At 46.2% G+C, this 23,814-nt stretch overlaps 1 protein-coding gene across 9 annotated transcripts in view; it reads left to right on the forward strand.

Annotated features, from left to right (window-relative positions):
- Positions 1 to 11,222, forward strand: part of NRF1 (nuclear respiratory factor 1) — a 170,723-nt gene extending 159,501 nt beyond the window's left edge. For 7 of the 9 annotated variants that reach the window (XM_053609142.1, XM_053609141.1, XM_053609148.1 and 4 more), the window contains one exon: positions 9,229 to 11,222. In XM_053609142.1, coding sequence (XP_053465117.1) covers positions 9,229 to 9,392 — 164 coding nt within the window. In that variant the 3' untranslated portion in view covers positions 9,393 to 11,222. The remainder of the gene's footprint in view (positions 1 to 9,228) is intronic. The other 2 variants (XR_008383665.1, XR_008383664.1) reach the window with 2 other exon arrangements.
- The last annotated feature ends 12,592 nt before the right edge of the window (positions 11,223 to 23,814 follow it).

The raw sequence follows: 23,814 nt of genomic DNA on the forward strand, positions 1-23,814 counted from the left end.
TTCAAACCCAGCCCCAGCCAAACTGCAACAAAAAAATAGCCGGGCATTGTAGCAGGTTCCTGTGGTCCCAGCTACTTAGGAGGCTGAAGCAAGAGAATCGCCTAAGCCCAAGAGCTGGAAGTTGCTGTGAGCTGTGATGCTATGGCACTCTACCGAGGGTGACAAAGTGAGACTCTGTCTCTAAAAAAAAAAAAAAAGAAAAGAAAAGAAAACTACAGTGTACAAATAGATTAAAGGTTTTTCTTAGGAGAAAGTGTCACTGATGAAGAGAGGTTGGAGTGAGGGATAGTGCCTGTAACTCAGTGGGTAGGGCGCCAGCCCCATATACTGAGGGTGGCAGGTTCAAACCTGGCCCCAGCCAAACTGCAACAAAAAATAGCCAGGCATTGTGGTGGGCACCTATAGTCCCAGCTACTCAGGAGACTGAGGCAAGAGAATCTCCTAAGCCCAGGAGCTGGAGGTTGCTGTGAGCTGTGATGCCACGGCACTGTACTGAGGGCAATAACTTGAGACTCTGTCTCTAAAAAAAAAAAGAAGAGAGGTCAGATTGGCTAGAAACAAGCAGAACTGACTAAATACATTGCAAAAATTTGTCAAATTATGTATTAAAATTGTCAGCTGACCATGAGAAGCATAATAGATCAAGTAAACATCAGTAGGGAAAGAGGAAAATCTTAACGGAAAATCTTGGCATGAGAAAGGTGTGTGCAAAACTGGTCTGAAAGGAGCTCACCAATGAACAAAAGCGAAGGAAATACAAAGTTCGTCAAACCTTTGATCTTGAAACAAAGCATCAAAGTATACAATGGAAGTCAACCAATTTTCACTACCAGAAAAGTTCCATGAGTCCAAATCAAGAGTCAAAACAATGTTGTTAACCTTTTTTGATATTAGAGGGATTATCATTATGAATTTGTACCACCTGACAAACAGTTAACCAAGTTTACTATTTGAAATGCTAACAAGGCTGCATTAAAAAGTTAGATGAAAACAACTTGAACTTTTTGCCAGCAACTCATGGCTCTTGCATCACAACAATGCACCAGTTTACACAGGACTTTCTGTGAGGGAGTTTTTACCCAATTAAAAAAATAACTCTAGGGCGGCACCTGTGGCTCAGTGGGTAGGGTGCCAGCCCCATATTCCAACGGTGGCAGGTTCAAACCCAGCCCCGGCCAAACTGCAACAAAAAAACAGCCGGACATTGTGGCGGGCACCTGTAGTCCCAGCTACTTGGGAAGCTGAGGCAAGAGAATAGCCTAAGCCCAGGAGTTGCAGGTTGCTGTGAGCTGTGACGCCACGGCACTCTACTGAGGGTGATAAAGTTAGACTCTGTCTCTATAAATAAATAAAATATAAAAACTTAAAAAAAAAAATAATAACTCTAGCCTGAGCAGAGCAGACCCTGTCTCTATTAAAAATAGAAAAATTAGCTGGGCACAGTGGCACATGCCTGTAGTCCCAGTTGTTCTGGAGGCTAAGGCAAGAAGGATCACATGAGCCCAGGAGTTTGAGGTGGCTGTACGCTATGATGCCACAGCACTCTACCCAGAGCAACAGAGTGAGACTCTGTCTTAAAAACAAACAAAAACAATAACTGTATTGGAACACACTCCCTACTCACCTGATCTGGCCCCCAATAACTTTTTTTGTTTACCTAAAGATAAAGGCAATATTGAAATAAGACAGTTTGATGACATTCAGGGTATCAAGAATAATATGACAAGACCTCTGCTGGCCATTCCAGAAAAGGAGTTCCAAAATTGCTTTGAAGGATGGACTAGGCACTGGCCTCAGTGCATAGCTTCCCAAGGAGAGTACTTCAAAGGTGACTGTAGTGATATTTAGGAATAAGGTATGTAGCACTTTTTCTAGAATGAGTTCACAAACTTGTCAAAATCTTTGAGTCTCTCAAAATCTTATATGATTTGAGAGACTCAAAGGTACCCCCCATCTAGAAATTTATTCTCTATTCTTATAATGCCTTAAATTTTAAATTCTGCTACTTACAGATAAATTATTTTGAGTCTTTAAAAGGTATTGAAGGAAGAGTCCCCTACTATTGTACCTATCAAATGTAAAAATATAAATATCCTCTGACCAAGAAATTGTACTGCTCAGTATTTATCCTGCAGCTATACAGTATACTTGGCGTACATTCAGAGGTTACATATACCTGTACAGCTGGCATAATAGCAAAAGATTGGAATCATGAGGTATAAGTCAACAGAGCACTGGTTAATCAAATTCAAGGACTTCCATACATGTCCAATGGACTACTGTGCAGTCACTTTAAAGAAAAAATAAAGGTAGCTCTCTTTATATTTATAAGGAAAGATCTCTAATAAAATAAATAAATAAGGTGCAAAAGAGTATGAATAGTGTATTGTGTGAATGGGGAAGATACACATTTTCAAATGCATTTACTGTGGTGGGTAGACTGTGAGCCAACTCAGAAGCCAGCCAAGCCACTCTAGTTCCTCTAGGAAGTAAACCTGAGTGTCTAGGAGGGAGGGAAATTTATCTTTCTCACTCCATACCCTTTTGTAGTTTTTCTACTTTGTCCTCTGTGTTACCTAGTTTTAAAAAATAAGTGCCTGTTAAAGTATAGGTTCTCCGAAAAGGGGTTAAACTTTAAAGGATTGGTTACTGTTTTAGGAATGGTTGCCTTCATGAGAGGAGCAGGCTCCTTTAAGAAAGAATCCTGTGCGGTGGTCTCCTGTCTGTCTTACCATCAGTCTCCCATCTGGTCCTCCTCCAAGGGCATTTGACTTGAAGGGAGCAGGGTGTTGGGTGAGGTATGTGTGAGTTGTGTCCAGAGCTGGCCCACCTGGGAATCTGAATTTTCAGAGCATATGCCTATATTCATCACTTTGTATAAAAGTTTTTTTCTTTTCTGTTGTTATTAACAGAAAGTATGAAAGTTTTAAGATTTCCGTCTGGCAAAATCTGAAGCCAGGTGATCACAAAGGAAGCTCAAATATAGTCCAGGGAAGAGCCAATAGTGTTTGTTTGTCCTGGGAGGCAACAGCAGAAGTTTTGGATTCTAAGCTTATATTTGAAGGGAAAGTTGACAGGAGTAGCTGACATATTTAGATGTGAGGTCAAAGTGCATGGACTGAGCAGCTGGAAGGATATAATTGCACTTCATGGGATGGGAGGATTGAGAGGAGCTCATTTCACCATTTGGCCTCAAGAATGATACCCAAATGATTAGAAATGAGTAAGTGAATGAATGAGCCATTTTAGGCCTCATTGTCATTTACAGGGAAATGTGGTCCTAGAGCCAGAAGTTCCTCCAGGGATTTTAGTGTGACTGCTATTTCACAAGGAAAGCCTTGTGCTGGGACCTGACGTTTTTGAGTCATCTTTGACCTCTTTACCCATTTTGGCCAATTCTGTAAACCTTACCACGAAGCCTGAGCAGAGAAGCAGCAGGGACACCAGAGAGGACAGTCCTATCCCGCCAAGGTCCATGCTGGCCCTGGTGTCAGGTGTTGAGGGCATTCTGGTGTATGGGAGCACTCCCAGACCAAACGCCTGGGCACCTGGCTTTGCCATAAATCAGTCATTTAGGGGACAAAATTATTTAGTCTCTCTCTGTATTTATTTTTTAAAAATAAACTTTATGTTTACCTTTGAGTTTAAAGGAAAAACTATTTGCTAAACTGAATAAATTCTAGGGTTTCATGTAGCCTCTAAATATTGGGGTACCAAAAATTTCAGGACGTTGTAATAAGTATGTGCCTTTCTTTTTTTTTTTTTTTTTTTTTTTTTTGAGACAGAGTCTTACTATGTGGCCCTGGGTAGAGTGCTGTGGCGTCACAGCTCACAGCAACCTCCAACTCTTGGGCTTAAACAATTCTCTTGCCTCAGCCTCCCAAGTAGCTGGGACTGCAAGTACCTACCACAATGCCCAGCTGTTTTTTTTTGTTTGTTTGTTTGTTTGTTTTGGTTATTTTCTTGTTTTTTTTTTTGGTTGCAGTTTTCATTGTTGTTTAGCTGGCCGTGCCGGGTTTGAGCCCGCCAGCCTGGGAGTATGTGGCGGGCACCCTACCCACTGAGCTATGGTTGCCACCCAGTATGTGCCTTTCTAATGAACCTGTGGTCCTACCAAAGGAGCTTGCCTCTCATTTGTGAAAGGGAAGGACACCTGCCCTGTGTACAGTCCTCGTTACTAGGACTGTACAGGGTCTGTCCAAGAAATAAAAAAAGAACTCCACGCCCTTTAAAGTAGAACATGAAGGGCTCCTGTTGCTTAATCAATTGAAATGACCCAGAATACAAGCTTGGATTAACATGTGCCTCTAGATTAGGGCTAATCAGGCACAGGCTGAGCAGATGCAGGGACAATCCCAGCCTGATTACTGTACCTCAGCATTTAATCATCTCTCTTCCAAGGGCAGCCGGCCCGACTTAGTGCATGCTGTGTTTCGGAGCCTCCAGTCCCCTCCCCCTTTCCCTTGCTATGGACATAAAGGCTGCTAGGTCAGAAACGATTTAATCTAATCCTATGTCAGAATGCCTGTGTGTTTGGTGGTGGGGAGAGTCTTAAAATCTCCACAGTGGGATAGTAATGCATTTATTTAAAATGCAGGTAGACGGAATCTGCATGTGGAAAATAGTGGAGTTGAGATTTCAAGACGTGAGGTTATGAAATGACCTCTGTATGTGGATTTTCTCCCTCAGAAAGGTTTCTAAGGGGTGTAGTTGCTGTCACCAGTTATTTTCCCTGAGACAGCTTTGTGTGGGAGTCATCTCATCACCCAGTTATAGTAGCCAAATTCGCTCCTTCCCTGACTGATATGGAGTACAGAAGATGGGATCTTTTACAGATGGTTTCATTTGGGTGAGTCCTGAATGTAGTATTTTTTGCATTGCTTTTTTCTGGTCTGGGAGTTCCTGCCCCTAAAACAGTGTCATCACCCTAAGACTAACCCACCTCTATCATCCAGTCTCTAGAAGGTCATGTGTTAAATCTTAGAAGACAGGTGTTATTCATAAAAACATGTATTGAGCATCTGCTGACCGTTAGGGATTCAAAGGTGGAGACTCAATCCCTCCCTTGAGGAACTTGTAGTCTCACTGGAGACAAGATATGCAAACAGTGATGAACAAGACCACTGACTCCATAAAGCCTGTACAAAGTGCAGTGGGACCTAGAAGAGGAGGAACCAAAACGGAGGAGGGAAGAGACTGGAGCCAACTGGTGGAAGAATAGCAGCCCGTTCCAAGCAGGAGTAATAGTGTATGCAGGCATGGAGATGTATCGGAGAGCCTCAGTCAAGCAGTTCTGCTGGCGGCGTGTAAACTGAGTGGGCATCGGCTTAACTAAACAATACCATCCCACATGAAGGGTTTGGAGACGTACAAAGGAGTTTGGACTTCATATTCAGTGGGCCATTGGAAATGACTGAAGAGTTGTGAAGGAGAGCAACAAGATCAGTTTATATGTTCTAAAGATCATTCTGGTTATTGCAGTGTCAGCCAATATATATCTTTGCATTTGGACCTTTCTCTGTTTTATTGTGGGGAAAATCTTCCATGACACTAAAAAATCATTTTAACCACAGTTTTGGGTGTGGACCCGCATCAGAAACCCATAAGTCAGAGTGAAAGACATTTAATTTTGACGATTCTTCAAGTTTTTGTTCACGCCAGCCCGAACTCAGATGGCTGCGCATAGTTAGAAAGGGTCTCCCTGCTCACAGTAGTCACTATATTTGTATATTGTGGCTTGTTCCCCAGGTTTGGAGCTTTTGGAACTGAATCAAGCCCAGAAGCAAGAACAATGAAATGAGACCTGAGCTTTGGTTCTCGTTTTGGTTGCTCTTTGCTCCCAGCATGTAGGTTCTATGGGAGTCACTCAGGTGTGTTGGCTTTGCCACTGGGCATTTTGGGTTACTTTGTTAACTTTGCCTGTTTTGGCCAGAAGAGAGTATAAAAATGACACATTGGGATGAGGTAGAACTTACAGGGTTGTGTGGTTTTCACGTGTACTCAGGCCCATGCTGGGGAGTGGGGCCTAGCTGCACAGTGGTTGAAGCCAACAATAGACTCCCTTGAGGTTGTGTTAATATAAACCTGTGGCACACCTCATGCTTTATACTGTGGAGAATACGAAATAAACCAGAGCTAGGCCTGACCTTGAAAGAACGCTCAGTCACCTGGGAAGGCCCATATATATGCATTAACTGGTCCAAGCCAGATTATACACAACTTCCCAGGACTACAGAGGATCCAGAGGAGGCTGCCCTGAGTATTGACTGGGGCTGGGATAGGGTAGGTTTCCTAGAGGAGGCACAACTGACCTGAGTATGGCGTTCAAGGCTGAAGGCATTTTCTCCCAGACACTTTGAGGCCTTGCTCCATCATCACCTGGTTTCTAGGTTTGTTGCCGCTGTTCTCATCTCCAGTTTTTTGTATGTGAATTTTTTCTTTCTGGACTCTTTTAGGGTTTTTGCTTTATCCCTGGTGTTGTGAAAATTTGCAAAGATGGGTCTTACCGTCTACATCTTTTTTATCTATTATGTTTGGTATCAAGTGGACTTTTTCAATCTGAAACTCATGTTTTTTAGTTATAGAAATTTACTTATCTGTCTGATAATTTCCTACTTTCTGTTTTTCTATTCTCTTTTATTAGAGGTGGACCTCATAAGTCTCATTTTTCTCCTACTCCCCATCATTTAATCTTCTCTACTCTGGAAGATTTGAATTTATCTTCTGATTTTCTTTTGAATATACCTATTAGAATTTTTATTTAATTTTTTTCTCTTACTCTTTTTTTTTTTTTTTTTGAGACAGAGTCTCACTATGTTGCCCTCATTAGAGTGCCCTGGCATCACAGCTCACAGCAACCTCCAACTCTTGGGCTTAAGCAATTCTCTTATCTCAGCCTCCCAAGTAGCTGGGACTACAGGCACCCACCATAATGCCCAGTTATTTTTTTTATTATTATTATTTTTTTTTTTTTTTTGGTTGCAGTTGTCACTGCTATTTTAGCTGGCCGGGGCCAGGTTTGAACCTGCCACCCTCAGTATATGGGGCTAGCACCCTACCAACTGAGCCACAGGCGCCACCCCTCTTACTCCTTTTAATTACATCCCATTTTTATGATATAACACTCATGTCTCTGAGGATAATAGCATTTGGGAGCTTTGTTTTTGTTTTCCTCTGCTCCCCACATTGTCTCTGCTACCTTGTGGACATTTGTGTTAAGAGTGAGACACTGAAACAGCGATGGTCAGAGTGTGCTGGGGCAGGGTAAGGTGGCCTGTAGATCTCAGGATATTAGGAGAGCAGGACAGATTTCTCATTGTCCCTCTTGCCTCCCCCAAATATCACCTTAGGTCTTTTCTTAAAAACTCTCCAGGTCAGTTTCTCAATATGGTAGGTACACCTCTGATGTCATAAGTTGACATCCTCCTTTATGTCCTTTCCCCGCATTCACTTAATACTAGTTTCAGAAGAAAGGAAGATATATTCATTTATTCTGCCTTAGTTAATTGGAATTTTTTTTTAACATACACAGTCATCAACTTTCCTTTTATACGAAGAACTGCTAGTTCTTTTTCTGAGATTCTGTGCTTCTTTCTTTATGTTACACTGTCTATTCTGAAATAATAGTGATATTAGGAGATAGATGGAGTTGGGCGCAGTGGTGCACACCTATAGTCCCAACTACTCAGGAGACTGAGGCAGGAGGGTCACTTAGTCCAGGAGTCCAAGTCCAGCCTGGCAACAAAATGAGATTCTGTTTCGAGAAAAGAAAAGAAAAACCGAGAAATGAGGTTAGGGGTCTTTTTATTTTTTAAGTTATCCCTAAGTTTTTTTTTTTATTATTATTATTATTTTACTGGTCTGTGAAATCTAAAAATCAGTGACCTGGTTTTTTTTTTTTTCTTTTTTTCTTTTTTAATAAGCTCAACTCTAAAGGAAGGGACATAAATGGAAAAGTGGCCAGAAGACAAGATATGAGAAAGAGAAGGTTTTTCTTTTTTTTTTTTTTATTGTTGGGGATTCATTGAGGGTACAATAAGCCAGGTTACACTGATTGCAATTGTTAGGTAAAGTCCCTCTTGCAATCATGTCTTGCCCCCATAAAGTGTGACACACACCAAGGCCCCATCCCCCTCCCTCCGTCCCTCTTTCTGCTTCCCCCCCCATAACCTTAATTGTTATTAATTGTCCTCATATCAAAATTGAGTACATAGGATTCATGCTAAGAGAAGGTTTTTCTTTTCAGACTTGAACATAGGCAGAAAGAGGTTGAAGAAGTCAGTGTAGCAGAATATCAAAGAAAAGTAATGGTGGCCTGTTCCTAGAGGAAGAAGGCAGTCAGGTGGGGTTATAAGGGGCAAGTCACACCTGTTGGGCCCATGCTTCCCAGAGATGGAGGCAGGCAGGGTCTGGTCTTGGCAAGTTGGGGAGGTCCTTCCCTGAGGCATGGTCCCACAGTTTCAAAATGGTAGAAGTAGAGAGTAGAATAGTGGTTACTAGAGACTTGGGGAAGGGTCGGAAAGAGGGGACCCAAAGAGATTGACCAACAGGTACAAAGTTACAGTTAGAATAAGTTTTGGTGTTCTATTACCCAGTAGGGGGACTGTAGCAAATAATACTTTAGCTCTTTGGATAGCTAAAAGGGAAGATTGTGAATACTGTCACCACTAAATGACAAATAAGTGATGAATATGGAGATCACGCCATTTGATCATATGAAGTATATATGTGCACTGCAACATTACACTGAACTCTATAAATATAATGTGTCAGTTATAGATTTTAAAAACTAGTTAATGAAAAAAAGCTACAAGGCTGGGCAGGGTGGCTAACGCCTATAATCCTAGCACTGTGGGAGGCCGAGTGAGGTAGATTGCCTGAGCTCACGAGTTCAAGACCAGCCTGAGCCAGAGCAAGACCCCATCTCTAAAAATAGCCAGGCGTTGTGGCAGGCGCCTGTAGTCCCAGCTACTCGGGAGGCTGAGGCAAGAGAATCGCTTGAGCCCAAGAGTTTGAGGTTGCTATGAGCTGTGACGCCACAGCACTCTACAAGGGGTGACAAAGTGAGACTCTGTTTGAAAAGAAAAATGGGGTGGGAAAAGAGGTTTATTTGTGCCTGGTCTGTGGCTATGTGATTACCTGGGTTTGGCAGACATGATAACCTGGAGGGCTAGAGCATCTGGGAACTGGGCATGAACCCTATCAATGGTCTCCCCTTTGTCTCCTCAGGCCTGGTCCAGATCCCTGTGAGCATGTACCAGACTGTGGTAACCAGCCTCGCCCAGGGCAATGGGCCAGTGCAGGTGGCCATGGCCCCTGTGACCACCAGGATATCGGACAGCGCAGTCACCATGGACGGCCAGGCTGTGGAGGTGGTGACATTGGAACAGTGACAAGCAGCCATATCATGGCATTGTTTTCTAGTCTACTTCAAAATTTTTTACACGTTTGCAGAGGTGCAATCAAATGGAATTAAGTCTCTCGACTTTGGAAGAAAAGTTTTGTTTAACCTTTTTTTTTAAAAGGAAGAAAGACAGCGTATTTGAGAATTGCATTTTTTAAAGCACCACTTCATTTTCTGGGATTGGTGGAGCAAGAAACTGCATTGTCAATTTCACTGTCCCAAAAAAGCCAAATTGTGGCAGGACTTCTTTCTGCAGAAACGTGTGTGTATACTTATGTGTGTGTATGTGTGAGTGTGAATATATGTATATGTGTACATATGGACATACACATTTACATATATATAAAGTATATATATGCATATATATGTATGAAACCCGCATGGAATTATCTGTATGAAATCAAGGTGAGCTGTGGAAACAATAATTCACCCAGTTTAGTGGGTGGTAGGGTACGTGGCCAGACAGTCACCTGGTTTTGGTTCATACCAGGGTCATGCGTTGAGCTACTGACAAACTCAGGCGGAGGTGACCATGCCCTTCACCAAAGCTGCCTCCCAATGACTGCCCAGAACTCTCCCTGCTGGACTTACCTGAGGAAGGAGGTTCCAGAACAAGATGGGTCCAGAAAATGTACTTATAAGGTCCGGAGGCCGTGTGGTCTGCCAGCTGAGACGCTCCTTGGGCTGGCCCAGGTGCTGACCTTGCCACGGGCAAATGAATGTCCTGAAAGCTCCCAGGCAGGAACAAGAAGGTTCTCCTCAGCCTCCCTTCTCCTCCCCTTCCCAGGAATCCTTCTTGATCTCATGACTATTAAAATGTTGCTTTGGTTTTAAGGTCAGTCCTGAATTGGTCATGTATGTGAACTGAAGGTAACAGAAGTATTAAGGGTTTGAGGAGTGTGCGTGTATGTTAGGTGTGCTTGTGAGTGGGTGCTGCATGATGCAAAGAATGGGAAGGGGGTGGGAGGGGTCGGAAGGGAAAGGAAAGAGGGAGAAGAAAATCTTCCCCAACGAGGGCACCCCAGTGGGAGCAATTTTCTCTAGCTGTCTGTAGCTGAACAGAGGAGACGCTGGAACTGAATGGAAAGGAAACCTGGCTCATGGAAGGTTGGCCATCATAAGGAGATGTGTTTCCTGCATGCCTGGATCAGGCCCTGCTTCAGAAGAGACTCTGCAAGAACCATTTTCCTGGGTGCAGCCTGGAGTCTCAGGCCCTCAACGGCTTTCCGGCTCACATGTGTTGATCGGTGGGTGTTCTTTGTACTATTAAATTCTGTGCTTGCTCAGCTGCAAGCCCCGAGTCTCCAATGGCTAAATTCACCTGACTTTTCAACAGGCCAAATCTCTGCTCCTTGAGTACAGGGACAACTCTTCCTCCCTCCTCCTAGGTCCCCCTATTTGTGTGATAGTGTATTTAATGTGTTTTTTTAATGCAACATTAAAAGATTCTTCATGTCTTGCCCAGCCTTTGAGAAAAGTTTCAGATTCTTGTATTTGCTTGTTTTATATAAAACTATCCAATGTTCTTTGTATGTTCTTTTCTGTACCTAATTGGGGGGGGAGGGGATTTACATATAAATAGTCCTAGTTCTACAGTTTGTTATTTTTTTAATTATTATTTTTTATCGTCATTGTGAAGCTGTTCAGGGGCTTTAAAGTCTGTGTTCCTTTGTGGTGAAATAACATCCTAATAGTTTGAGAAATTGCCAAGAAGAAGAAAAAAGCAAAACCCCAGTAGCAGAGCATGGATTCTGTGTTGTTTTCCATTCTGTCTATTACTGCCTCATTCAATAAATAGTTAATAATGTGGCAAGAGGAAGTGAATTGTTCATCTCTCTAGGAGCACTTGGACTCTTAGGCAAAAAGAACTCTATCTTGGGGTATCTTGTTCTGCTTTATAAACGGTATTTGTCAGCCTGGGCAACAGGAGACTCTGTCCCTTAAAAAAAAAAAATGGTAAAAATGGTACTTGGCCCGGCGCCCATAGTTCAGTGGTTAGGGCACCAGCCACATACACCTGGGCTGGCAGGTTCGAACCCAGCCTGGGCCTGCTAAACAACAATGACAACTGCAACAAAAAAGTAGCCAGGCGCTGTGGTGGGTGCCTGTAGTCCCAGCTACTTGGGAAGCTGAGGCAAGAGAATCGCTTAAGCTTAAGAGCGTGAGCTGTGACACCACAGCACTCTATCAAGGGCGACATAGTACGACTCTGTCTCAAAAAATATATAAAAAATAAAAAAGATACTTGTACTCAAAAATAGTAAAAAATAAAAATAAAAAATGTAGTTTGACCTCTGCCCCTGGGCACTGCGGAGCTCTGTAAGGAAGACAAGAAGACCACACTGGGGTCTCCTACAAGCCGTCTCCAGACCACCTCCATTTCCTATGTAATCTGTATTATTATAATGATGTTCTGGGAGAAAAATCTAATTTGAAAAATCCTAAAGATGGTTTGAAAGCCTCTACTCTGAAGGGTTTTTTAAATTTTATATCCATGTTAGAAATCAGGGTAAGTGATGGTGCCTCTCCATCTTGGGAATTTCTTCCTACTTCCTAGGTTAATATTGGACTGAATAATCCTTCTTGAAGCAGAAGCCCCAAGCCATGAATTGTTTCCTCTTGGTTTTTCACCCAGCTTTCTTCACATGGCAACTGCCATCTTTCTAGCTGCATCTCCTGCCACAACCCCAGCTTCAGGCCTCCCTAAACCCCCCGGACTTTGCACTCAGCCCTGCTTGTGCACACTCAGCATCACCCGGAATGACCTGCCCCCACCCCCCGTGCCACCTCCACCACCCCTTTTTCTTTTTATGGGTGTTTTGGTTGGTTTCTAGGTGATGCTGATTAGAAGAATTGGATGGGAGGCCAAGAAGTGTTTTCCTTGCTGCATGACAGTGGTTCAGTAAAGCCAAGTGCCCACCTCTCTCCTCACCAAATGGCATACTGTCACCTATCTTCACCCGAGAGGAAGGACCAGAAAAAGGATTCATTGCAGCCCAATCATCCAAGCATCCCTACCCTTGACCGCTTGTGGAGCAGCTGGGTTTTCTAGAGTACCTGCTGATTAGGAGCAGTCTCTCCAGAGGTGCCTTCCACACAGTCCATGCCATTTGCCTGGCAAGAGCAAGGTGTTGCCTTTGCCACAAGCAAGTATCACAACTGTTTTTGATGGAACTGATGGAAACCTTCGCTTTCGTTACAGCCTGAGTAGCCAACAGGAGCTACTAACTCAGCTGCCTATAGGGACCAGGTAGGCCAATCAGTGAGGGAAGTGGGGGCAACTCAGGTGTGAGAAGAGGGGGAGTGATGGAGACACAGGGTGGAGAGTGTCTAAAGAGGGCCTCCCTGGGGTGCTAGGAGGTTGTTGCTGTGCAAGAATATAGACAATTCCTCATCTTCAAACATTTCCAGAGAATCTGAGGAATCTAGAGTTTCGTATGAAATCTCCTGATCTCAACAACAAATTAAAAATTCTTTACATAAAACCCACACGTAGACCAAATCTAGCCTGAAGGGTCAGTTCTGTTTAACTTCATGAACGCCTGGCATATGCCAGGTGAACACAGCATGGTAGTGGCCCCAAGAGAAACGAGAGAGGAGGAGACAAATATTCAACAGATCCGGATCTGGACAGAGCTCTGGTAGAAGAAGTTCTGTTATCTCATTTGGTCTCTGCTAAGTAGTTTATCATCCAGGCTACAGACAGGGATCTGGTACCCACAGAAACCAAAAGACTGGTCTAAGATTCCTGAAGTCCTGCATCTAGTATTCATTGGTGATGCTGGTCACTACTGGTGTTATCACAACTCAGACAAGCTGAGGAGAACCAGAAGGGCAGGGAACAGGAGGGGCCCTCTTGTCAGTAAGAAGACTGGAGGCTGCCCGTGTCTCATGGGCCTCCCTCTGATGTAAGCAAGTTGCTCTTCCCTGTTCAGTTATGCCCCTGGAGCTTCAGCTGCAGGCACAGCAGAGTCATGCTAGACCCGTAGCAGTTCCTTTTGGTGTCAGCACCCAAACTCCTCAGGGAGTAAAGTGGAGCTTAATTATTTGGAGCAGGAGCTACAAAGCCCACCTCTCCCCCTCACCACCTCAGTGGGGTGTGGGCTGCCCATATCATCAGCCCAAGCCAGTTGCTTTGACACAGCTGCTGCTTAGATGCTCCAGCACATTTCCACCTAGCTTCTGCGGTTTACACAGCACTCAGAGAAGACTCCACTTAGGATGATGGAGGCAGCACAGACAGGGCAGGGAGGATTCCAGGACTGGGCTTGGACTGAAATAGCTGAAGAGTGCAGGTTGCAATTTAGAGGAGATTGGGGCCTAACTCAGGAGCTCAGCAGTACGTTAGGCCCCAATCCCCTCTGAATTTGAGTTTCTCTTTTCTGAAAACCACTTAGCTGTTAGCAAATATTCCTTGAGTGCTGGTGGCCTGGGGAGTATTCCTGCACAGTGGGGAAAGGAGGAAGGAACAAGGATAACCATGATCTGCAGGAGGAGCCAGGGTTCCCTGAGAGCCTGAGACTTCCATAGAGCTGCCCTGGGAGGCAGGGATAGGCCTGGGCCTTGAGCCCTGTCCAGCTTTCCTGGCTCTTGTTGATAAGAACTGTATCTTCTCTACAATGAGAGTATATGGTAGCGACAATAATAGTTCTACAGCCCTTACAATATTTGCCTATGGCCAGGCACAGTGGCTCTCACCTGTAATCCTAGCACTCTGGGAGGCCGAGGAGGGTGGATTGCCTGTGCTCCAGAGTTCAAGACCACCCTGACAGGAGCGTGATCCCCATGTCTACTAAAATTAAAAATTAAAAAAAAAAAACAACAAAGAAAACTGGCTCAGGGTCCGTAGCTCAGTGAGTAGGGCGCTGGCCACATACACCGTAGGTTGTGGGTTCCAGCCCAGCCCAGGCCTGCTAAATAATGATAAGTACAACAAAAAAATAGCCTGGTATTGTGGCGGGCACCTGTAGTCCCAGCTACTTGGGAGGCTGAGGCAAGAGAATCACTTAAGTCTGAGAGTTTGAGGTTGCTGTGAGCTGTCATCCAACAGCACTCTACCAAGGGCAACATAGTGAGACTCTTGTCTCAAAAAAACAAAAAAAAACTAGCCAGGTGTGCTGGTGGGTACCTGTAGTCCCAGCTACTGGGAGGCTGAAGCAAGCAGATCTCGAGCCCAAGAGTTTGAGGTTGCTATGAGCTATGACACCACAGCACTCTACCCAGTGTGATACTCTGTCTCAAAAAAGGAAAAAAAAAACATATTATTTAATCTTTACAAAGTACTATTTTTATCCACACTTTACATATGAGCAAATGGAAGTACAAAGAAGTTAATAAGTTAAATAAACTCTTGGATTCTGTCCAAGTTCATACTGCTAGTGAAAAGCAGAGCCAAGATACAAACTGGGGCTGGCTGACCCCAGAATCTGGGTCTGGAAACAATGTTTGATACGCTGTTCTTGTGGTCTGAAATGGATGAAAGTACAAAGGTTAAGAGCATTCCGTTATTTTTTTAAGGTAGCTTAACTAATACGGGAGGGTATTTAAAAATGCTAGAAACCATCTCCCAAAATTTAATCCATTGCAAATAAAATAGTGAGGGCGGTGCCTGTGGCTCAAAGGAGTAGGGCGCTGGCCCCATATACCGGAGGTGGCGGGTTCAAACCCAGCCCTGGCCCAAAACCACAAAAAAAAAAAAAAGAAATTTGTTGTTGTCATGATTAAATGGCTGCTCTACATTTTACTATGCAAAACACTTGACACCCTTATTTCTAACCCTCTCCACCATCCTGTAGGAGGGAGTGATTCCATTTTATGGGTGTGGGAACTGAGACTCTCCAAGGTAAATGCAGAACCAGCAAATGAACAGCTGGGGGCACACCCACCTTTGTCTGCAGCAGCCCTGTTCTTTGTGCCAAACACTGAGGCAGGCAACGGAAAACAAACTGTCTATCAGGATTTTAGGGTTTAAAATAACCTTCAGGTGTGCCTCTCTGATGGTCAGTGTTCTAAGTCACTGACCATGACTAGGATTGCGCCATGGTCCTTGACCAGGACTTGCCATACCCCGAGCAGCCTCCCAATGGCTGGCCTTCTCATCTCTTTCAAACACACACACACACACACACACACACACACGAACATCTTATTGGGTGAGTGAACCCAGTTTTCCTTAGAAAATTCAGAGAATCCAAAACATCCACCCCCACACATTTAATTTTTTGCAAAATCCAATATAATATTGTTAAATGATGGGCGGCGCCTGTGGCTCAGTCGGTAAGACGCCGGCCCCATATACCGAGGGTGGCGGGTTCAAACCCGGCCCCAGCCAAACTGAAACCAAAAAATAGCCGGGCGTTGTGGCGGGCGCCTGTAGTCCCAGCTACTCGGGAGGCTGAGGCAAGAGAATCGCTTACGCCCAGGAGTTGGAGGTTGCTGTGAGCTGTGTGATGCCATGGCACTCTACCGAGGGCCATAAAGTGAGACTCTGTCTCTACAAAAAAAAAAAAATATATATATATATATAGTGAAATGATTTTATGTAAAAATAATGTTGGTTTTATTCCTAAAAGAAAATCTAGCCGTGTGATATCCTGGAGTCGGGGGGAGGGGGGCGAGAAGGATAGTGAAAATGTTGATGAACCCACTCTGGGCACCAAGTTACAGTATGCTGTCTTCTTAAAAAAAACCTAGGGCCCAAATGAGGGCCCTGAATTAACTGATGAATCAGTTAATGACAAAATTTAAGAACTGCTGGGCAAAGAATTGTGAAGGCAGTGGAGTCTAAGGTCCAGTCTTTTGGCTCCCTTGTGTGCTTTTGTGGAAGACTTCAGATCTGGGAGTTAGCGCCCGCACCTTAGGCTGTGAAGGTTAAAGCCCAGGGGCCCGGGTGGCCCTGGGCCACGTGGCTGGTTCTTCCTCCAAGTGCCTGCTGCTCGCCTACTGAGCTCCTCCCGCTCTTGCCTTTTCATCCGTATTCTCAAAACCTGAACACTGGGCGGAGCGTGGCTCACTCACTCCTGTAATCTCAGTACTCTGGGAGGCCTAGACGGTGGATTGCTTGGGCTCAGGAGTTCCAGACTAGCCTGAGCCCAGAGGAGAGCGAGACCTCCTCTCTAAAAATAGCCGGGCGTTACGGCCGGCCCCTGTAGTCCCAGCTACCTGGGAGGCCGAGGCAAGAGAATCGCTTGAGCCCAAAAGATTGAGGTTGCTGTGAGCAGTGACGCCACAGCGCTCTACCCAGGGCCACAGAGTGAGACTGTTCTCAAAAAAGAAAGAGAGAGAACGTTTCAGCCAAAGAAATTAGTCTATAATTCTAAAATTTTCCAGAATTTACCAAAATCTTTGCAGAAAACAAGCAGAACGTTTTTTTGCAAAGAAAACATTTTGAAAATTAAACGATGAACTCTTAGGAATTATGTGAAAAAAATGTAAATTAACAAAACTCGAGGGAAACTAATCACATAATAGGATTCTCAGCCCTGGGTGGGCCTCGGGATATCATCGGTACAGTTCAGCGATTGTCCTATGGTGGGGCTCCGTCTCCAACCAGGTGCCGGGGCCCGCGTGGGTCCTACGCTCTCGCCAGGAGCCGCCGAGTGCGAGCGCGTGCCGGGGCGGGGGCGGGGCCGGGGGCAGAGCCTGCAGGAGCTGGGGTGGCCCCGGCCTCAGGCTCCTCCGGTCCGCTCCGGGGCCGACCCCTACCGCGGGGCCCCACCTGCTGGGCCACCCGGACTGTCCCTGCCCGCCAGCCAAGTCTACACCAGCCTGCTAGGGCCCCAAGCCTTCCCAGATGTGACCAACAGAAACTCGACGGTGGCCTGGGCAAGTGCGGAGTCAGTTTCCCAGGGCTGGCCCATCCGAGCCCCGGGCCTCACTTAGTACACGGACCCCAACTCCCAGAGCGTGCGGGACCCGCGTCCAATTGGCCGGCTGAGATCACGTGGCCTCCCGCGGCCCAATCAGCCACGGCCAGGGCCTCAGGGCTTCTTGGTGCGCACTGCAGGCGGGCGCGGTTCCGGAGAAGCGGCTGGGGCGTGTTCACCGAAGGGTCGTTACCGCCGTTACTGCCCACGGTGCTGCAGCCTGGGAATAATGGAGCTGGGATTCTAACGGCTTCCCCGCTGGCCGGCACTGTATCGTGGCTAAGATCCCTCTTGAATCTGTGAAGGCTGAATTAGTACATTTGGGGGTCATTATAAGTGTGCCCCAATCTCCCAATCTCTCCCCCACCATCCTCAGTAACCTCAAGGAATTTTGTAAAATAAATAGTTTCATTGAGAATTTACATATCATTAAGTTCATCGTTTATAGTGTATCTTCAGTAGGCTTTAATATATTTACAAAGTTGTACAACTATCACCAAAATTTAGTTTGAGGACCGTTTCATTATCCTAAAAGAAGCGGTTAACAGTTTTCCCCAAAAGTAACTTGAAGCAGGTTACATAAAAGATGTATACAATGAAGTGAGAAAAAAGGAATGAAAAATCAAAGACCAAAGGAGGTCACACATTTGCCAACTTGAGGTCATCATTGTTGGTATGATGAAGGTTCCCATTTGCTCTGGTCTTGGCAAAGAGGTTCCTGTTGCCAGAGAGGGGACAAGGCCCCGGTTACTCAAGGCAACAAAGCACTGAATGCTTTTAAGTTTAAGGGAACTCCAAAGAACTTTTATCATCTTCCAGAACACCTTTTTGCCTAAGATTTAAATAGCTTTGATTATTTCCTTTGGCTTTTAAAACCTTGAGCCTTACTTTTTGAATATCTCAGTTTTGAAGGTATTCTGGGAGGGGCTAAACTAATGTGTCATTTAAGTTTATTTATAGAACATTAATCTAAGGAAAGGATGGAAGAGGAGTATGATGAGCAAGTCAATTGTGCCTTCTGAAATGGCCATAGCAAGAAATTGCCTGGGACTTTTTCCATTCCCTGGGATTGGCAATCTGAGCCCCAACTGAGGACAGAGTTCTCTCCCACACGGGAACGCTGCATTCTCAAGAGAAGGACCAGGAGTCTACAAAACTCACCCTGTTCCCCACCCTGCTGAACCACCCCAACTGGTCCCTTCCCACAGCCATCTGAAAACACCTGCAGGGAAATGGGATGAGCTAGTAGGGTTGATGGTCTTGGGAAAGTGCTTAAAGATTTCTGCCTTCCCTTTCCCACCCTCCCTGCTTGTCCACCACACTTTAATCCCCTTTCCTGGAGAATCTGGACCATAGGAGAGAAGGGAAGTGTATCAAGGCAAATTGCTCCCTGCCCTCAGAACGGGGAGGTAAATGTATTGAACTCAAATTTGAAACTGAAGCTTCAAAGTGGATGGACTCAGTGATGCAACATGTTTGCAAAGTTATGGAATTCACCTAAAATGTCTTTAAGGAATTAGAAGGAGGGCTTAGCGCCATAGCACAGTGGTTATGGCGCCAGCCACCTACACCGAGGCTGGCAGGTTCGAACCTAGTCCAGGCCAGCTAAACAACAATGACAACAGCAACAACAACAACAACAACAACAAAAAAAAAAAAAACAGCCAGGCATTGTGGTGGGCGCCTGTAATTCCAGCTAGTTGGGAGGCTGAGGCAAGAGAATCTCGCATAAGCCCAAGAGTTGGAGGTTGCTGTGAGCTGTGATGCCATAGCACTCTACCGAGGGTAACATAGTGAGACTCTGTTTCAAAGAAAAATAAAAATAAAAAAGAATTAGAAGAGAGAGTCAACAGAATGTGTAAAGGCAGTGACTGCAGAAAATAAAACTATTTTGTGTCCAAATCCACTGAGTCGAGATGCCTTTGTTTCTCAAAACAAAGGACACCTGACTGGATTAGTCAGTGTACTGAAGGATTCCACTTTAGAGTCCTCTTAGAGACACAAATCTGTTTTCATGAAAGGGTGATGTCCCACTCTGCCCTGAGAATATGGGGGGTAGGCACCTCTGCCTGCAGCTCACCTCCTCTGATGACCTCCTAGAAGTTTTCTTTCCTCTTCTGGTCCTAAAAGCATCCAGCCCCCCATTCCACCCTGCCCCCATATCACTTCCTCCAGGGGAGCCGAGGTTATGGAAGACTGGCTCTCACAGATAGGGACCTCCAAGACAGGGACGGTACATCTGTGGATGGAGCTGAGTGGGGGACCTTGGCTCAGAAGAGGAAGACCTTCCTCAAAAGAGGAAGGCTTTGTTGCAGATTCACTTCCGTCCCCAGTGCCTGCTGCTTCCTTTCCCAGCTGCTTATCCAGGAAACCCCAGGAGCCAGCATAGAGGAGTGCAGAGGAGAGGCCTCTATCTCCAGAAGGTTTGGGTCATGTCTGGGCCAACACCTATAGCAGAGTTTGGGGAACTCTCACACAATACTTGCCCACCTCCCACTACAAGGGTTGGCTTTTCAGGATCTGCTGTTTGAGAAAAGACACATCCACTGTGAATGCAAAATTTTTCATGTGTCATTTTTTCATCACAGCATTCACATATATTTAAAAAGTGCCTCGATTAAGTGATGGCTAGAGAGTTTAGGGAAATGTGAGGGATCCTCACTTAGGTGAGGAGCCAGCCTAAACATAAATTTGGGGCTATTCCCATAATGAGGCATTTGATCTAGTCCCTACCCCAACATCTTTCCTTAACCACCTCCCAAGATAGGGTGCTTACTGCATTAGTCCCAATCTGAGTCACTAACAAGGCCCCACCTTGCAGTTAGAAAGTTCTGAGAGACACACAGGACATGCCTCTAGATAATGTCTGGCTATTGCACCTCCTTTAACTTTTCTTCATGTTTTTATATTTCTTCTTTTTCTTTTTTTTTTTTTTTAGAGACAGAGTCTCACTTTGTAACCCTCAGTAAAGTGCTGTGGCGTCACAGCTCACAGCAACCTCCAGCTCTTGGGCTTAGCTGATTCTCTTGCCTCAGCCTCCCAAGTAGCTGGGATCACAACGCCCACCACAACACCCAGGTATTTTTTTGTGCCAGTTTGGCAGGGGCTGGGTTTGAACCCACCACCCTCGGTATATGGGGCTCGTGCCCTAATCACTGAGCCACAGGCACTGCCCTTTTTTCTTTTTTTGAGACAGAGTCTCAATACGTTGCCCTTGGTAGAGTGCTATGGCCTCACAGCTCACAGCAACCTCAAATTCTTAGGCTTAAGCGATTCTCTTGCCTCAGCCTACCAAGTAGCTAGGACTATAGGCGCCCACAACAACACCCAGCAACTTTTTTGTTGTTGCAACTGTCATTGATGTTTAGCTGGCCTGGGCTGTATTTGAATCGCCAGCCTTGGTGCATGTGGCTGGCACTGTAACCACTGTGCTATAGGCCCTGAGCCTTTTTTTTTTTTTTTTTTTTTGTAGAGACAGAGTCCCACTTTATCGCCCTCAATAGAATGCCATGGCATCCCACAGCTCACACAACCTCCATCTCCTGGGCTTAAGCAATTCTCTTGCCTCAGCCTCCCAGTTAGCTGAGACTACAGGCGCCCACCACAATGCCCAGCTATTTTTTTGTTGCAGTTTGGCCGGGGCCAGGTTCGAACCCACCACCCTCGTTATATGGGGCCAGCGCCCTACTCACTGAGCCACAGATGCCACCCTTGTTTTTAGAGATGGGATCTGGGTATGTTCCCAGGCTGGTCTCAAACTCCTGGGCCAAAGTGATCCTCCAACTTCAGCCTCCCAAAGCGCTGGGATGACAGTTGTGAGCCATCATGCCTGGCCCCGCTCTCGAGTCACAGAGAACCATAAAGGTCTCAATTCCTTCAAATATTTGAAAAGAGTTTTCACATTCCCACCAAAGTCTTTCATAGCTTAAATCTCCAGTTTCAACTTTTCTGAAGATGGGTAAGTTGTTTCCAGTAACACAGTGGACTAGAGTTCCTGAATGTCCCTCCCAATGAAAACAAAGTGGAATCAAAATATACATTTTTTTTTTTTGTAGAGACAGACTTTCACTTTATCGCCCTCGTTAGAGTGCCCTGGCGTCACAGAGCTCACAGCAACCTCTAGCTCTTGGGCTTAGGCGATTCTCTTGCCTCAGCCTCCTGAGTAGCTGGGCTACAGGTGCCTTCCACAATGCCTGGCTATTTTTCTGTTTTGATTGCTGTTCCGCCGGGCCAGGTTTGAACCCGCCACTGACACCCTCAGTATATGGGGCCAGCGCCCTACTCACTGAGCCACAGGCACCGCCCCAAAATATACTTTTAAAACCTCTCTTCAAGGTACAGGGATAGAGTGAGCAACCTGCAGAAGGGCCTCTGGGTGCCTAGACTGTCACTGGGCTGGTCCAGCTAAAAGACAGATACACTGAAGAGGGTGCCAGGACCAGCCCAAGGCCTAGGTGTGGTCTTCTAACCTCCTAGGACCTGCAGGCTGTTTCTCCTCCAAGGCCATCCAGGTGAATACATGGTCAACCAAAGTCACCAGATTTGTCTTTTCACCTTCATTTCAGTAGAGTCAGGTCTCCATTCTTGCCCTTGTATAATTGATTTTCTTTTCTAGCCTAAACATGGGGTTTTACACTTGCTCTTCTCAGATATCAACTTGCTGTTGTAACCTATCCTTCTACGCCCAGATTTCTCAACCTTGGCTCTAATGACACCTTGGACCGGATAATTCCTTATTGAGAAGGGCCGTCCCGGGGGTTGTAGGCTGTGGAGCGGCATCCTTGGCCTTACCCACTAGATGACAGGAGCACCTCCCCTCTCATTGTGACAAACAAAAATGTCTCCAGACACTGCCAAATATCCCCTTGAGGGGCAAAAGTCACCTCCCTTTGAGATCCACCATCCTGTTTGTGTCAACATGCTCTGCCTATATTCAGGTGGCAAATGACTGAGGTGGGAACAGGATCACACGGCAGCCCTGGTGTCCTCCAGACTGAACACAGACTCCGAGGGGTGGTGTCTGGGGCTTCGCGGGCTTCATCTCCCACCTTCTCAGGGAGAGAGAAGGTGCAGCTTGGCTGCACTCCACTTGGCTGCAGCCTCTGCCTTCCAAGTATCTCACTTTGCCTCTGGTATTTCTCCTGTATTCTCTCCTCTGAGGCTCTATCTGGAAGCTACCTTTGCTCAGAGTCCACTGGACCACCCAGCCCCGGCAGGTATGCCTTCCTCTGGCCCCAGCACCTCTTCCATATTTACCTGTCCATCCACACTGCCCAGCAGGGCTTGTTATGCTCCCAGCCCAGCTCCCCAGCTCAGCCATATATACCAGGAGGACAGGCCCCATCTAGGTGGAGTGCAGGCCTCCAGGAACAAGCCCAGACCTTTGATGTTAGCATCAGACAAGAATACCAGTGTACTCACTGCAGCCAACTTCTTTCTGCGTGAAGGCTGGGCCTTGCTGGGAGCCTCTCACAGGTGGTTTTGATGATGCTTTGCCTGAAGACACTTATTCTGTGCTCTAAAAGGTGCCTGGGTCTCTGCTGCCTACCTTGGAAAGGCTATGCTGTGGGGCCCTGCCTCCTCAGCCCTCAGGCTGGAGCCATCACCAGCCCTGGCCCCTGCCTGGCAGGGCTTCCTATGAACGTGGGGTTCCCCTCCATTGTGAAAACTGGGACTCTCAGGTGGCCAGGACCCTGGAGGTGCCTGAGGTCCACGATCACAGAGAGTGGGAAGCTGGACTGCAATGCCCAGGTCTCTGGGATTCCAGGGCCTCCCTGCTTTGTCAGGGACTGTGCCAGACTGAGGCCAGCCCTGGGCATGAATGAATGTGAGATGCAGCCTCTCCCCCAAGAGTCTTCAGTGGGGGGCAAAGCATACCCACTACAGATGATTTCAGCAAGGGCGGTCAGGGGAGTGTGGACACCCAGCATCTGAAAGGTACTGCCTCCTGCAGCTCCAGAGGATGGATAGGTGAGAGCAGACAGAGGCCGGGTGGGCAGGCTACGGGAGAAAGGTGAGGGCATTTCCTCCAGGAGGTGAAGGAGGGGGACAGACTACATGGCACAGCCAGGTCACACAGGGCCTCCTAAACCAGGTAAGGCGCTTGCGCTTATCCTGGGGGAGGTAGCGGGGGTGCCATGGTCAGATTAGCCCAGAGGACGGTCAGTGGAGCAGGACAAGAGACGGACAGGGAGCCTAGAGGGAAGGCGGCAGTGATGATGGAGGCTTGAGGAACAGTCCGACCTTCCCACCACCCCGGGTGTGGCTCTGCAGCCCCCAGCAACTATGGCTCCATGCAGAAGTCCCTGCAGGGGCTAAAGGGGCCACCAAGGACAAGGGTTTTCCTGCCTCTCGGGCAGCTGCAGGGCTCAGGCTCTCTGCTCCCCAACTCGCCTCAGCCAAGCGCTTCATCAACCTGACGCTGTTTGTTCATCTGCACTCTGCCTGTAGTTGTGAGGATTAATTGAAATAATGAAAACATAGCACACAGTAAGTGCTCAAAGATCAGTAGCTTCACTATGACTAAGTCTGTCCAAAGGCCCCTGA

Source organism: Nycticebus coucang, chromosome 11 (assembly GCF_027406575.1).
Source record: "Nycticebus coucang isolate mNycCou1 chromosome 11, mNycCou1.pri, whole genome shotgun sequence".
NCBI lineage: Eukaryota > Metazoa > Chordata > Mammalia > Primates > Lorisidae > Nycticebus > Nycticebus coucang.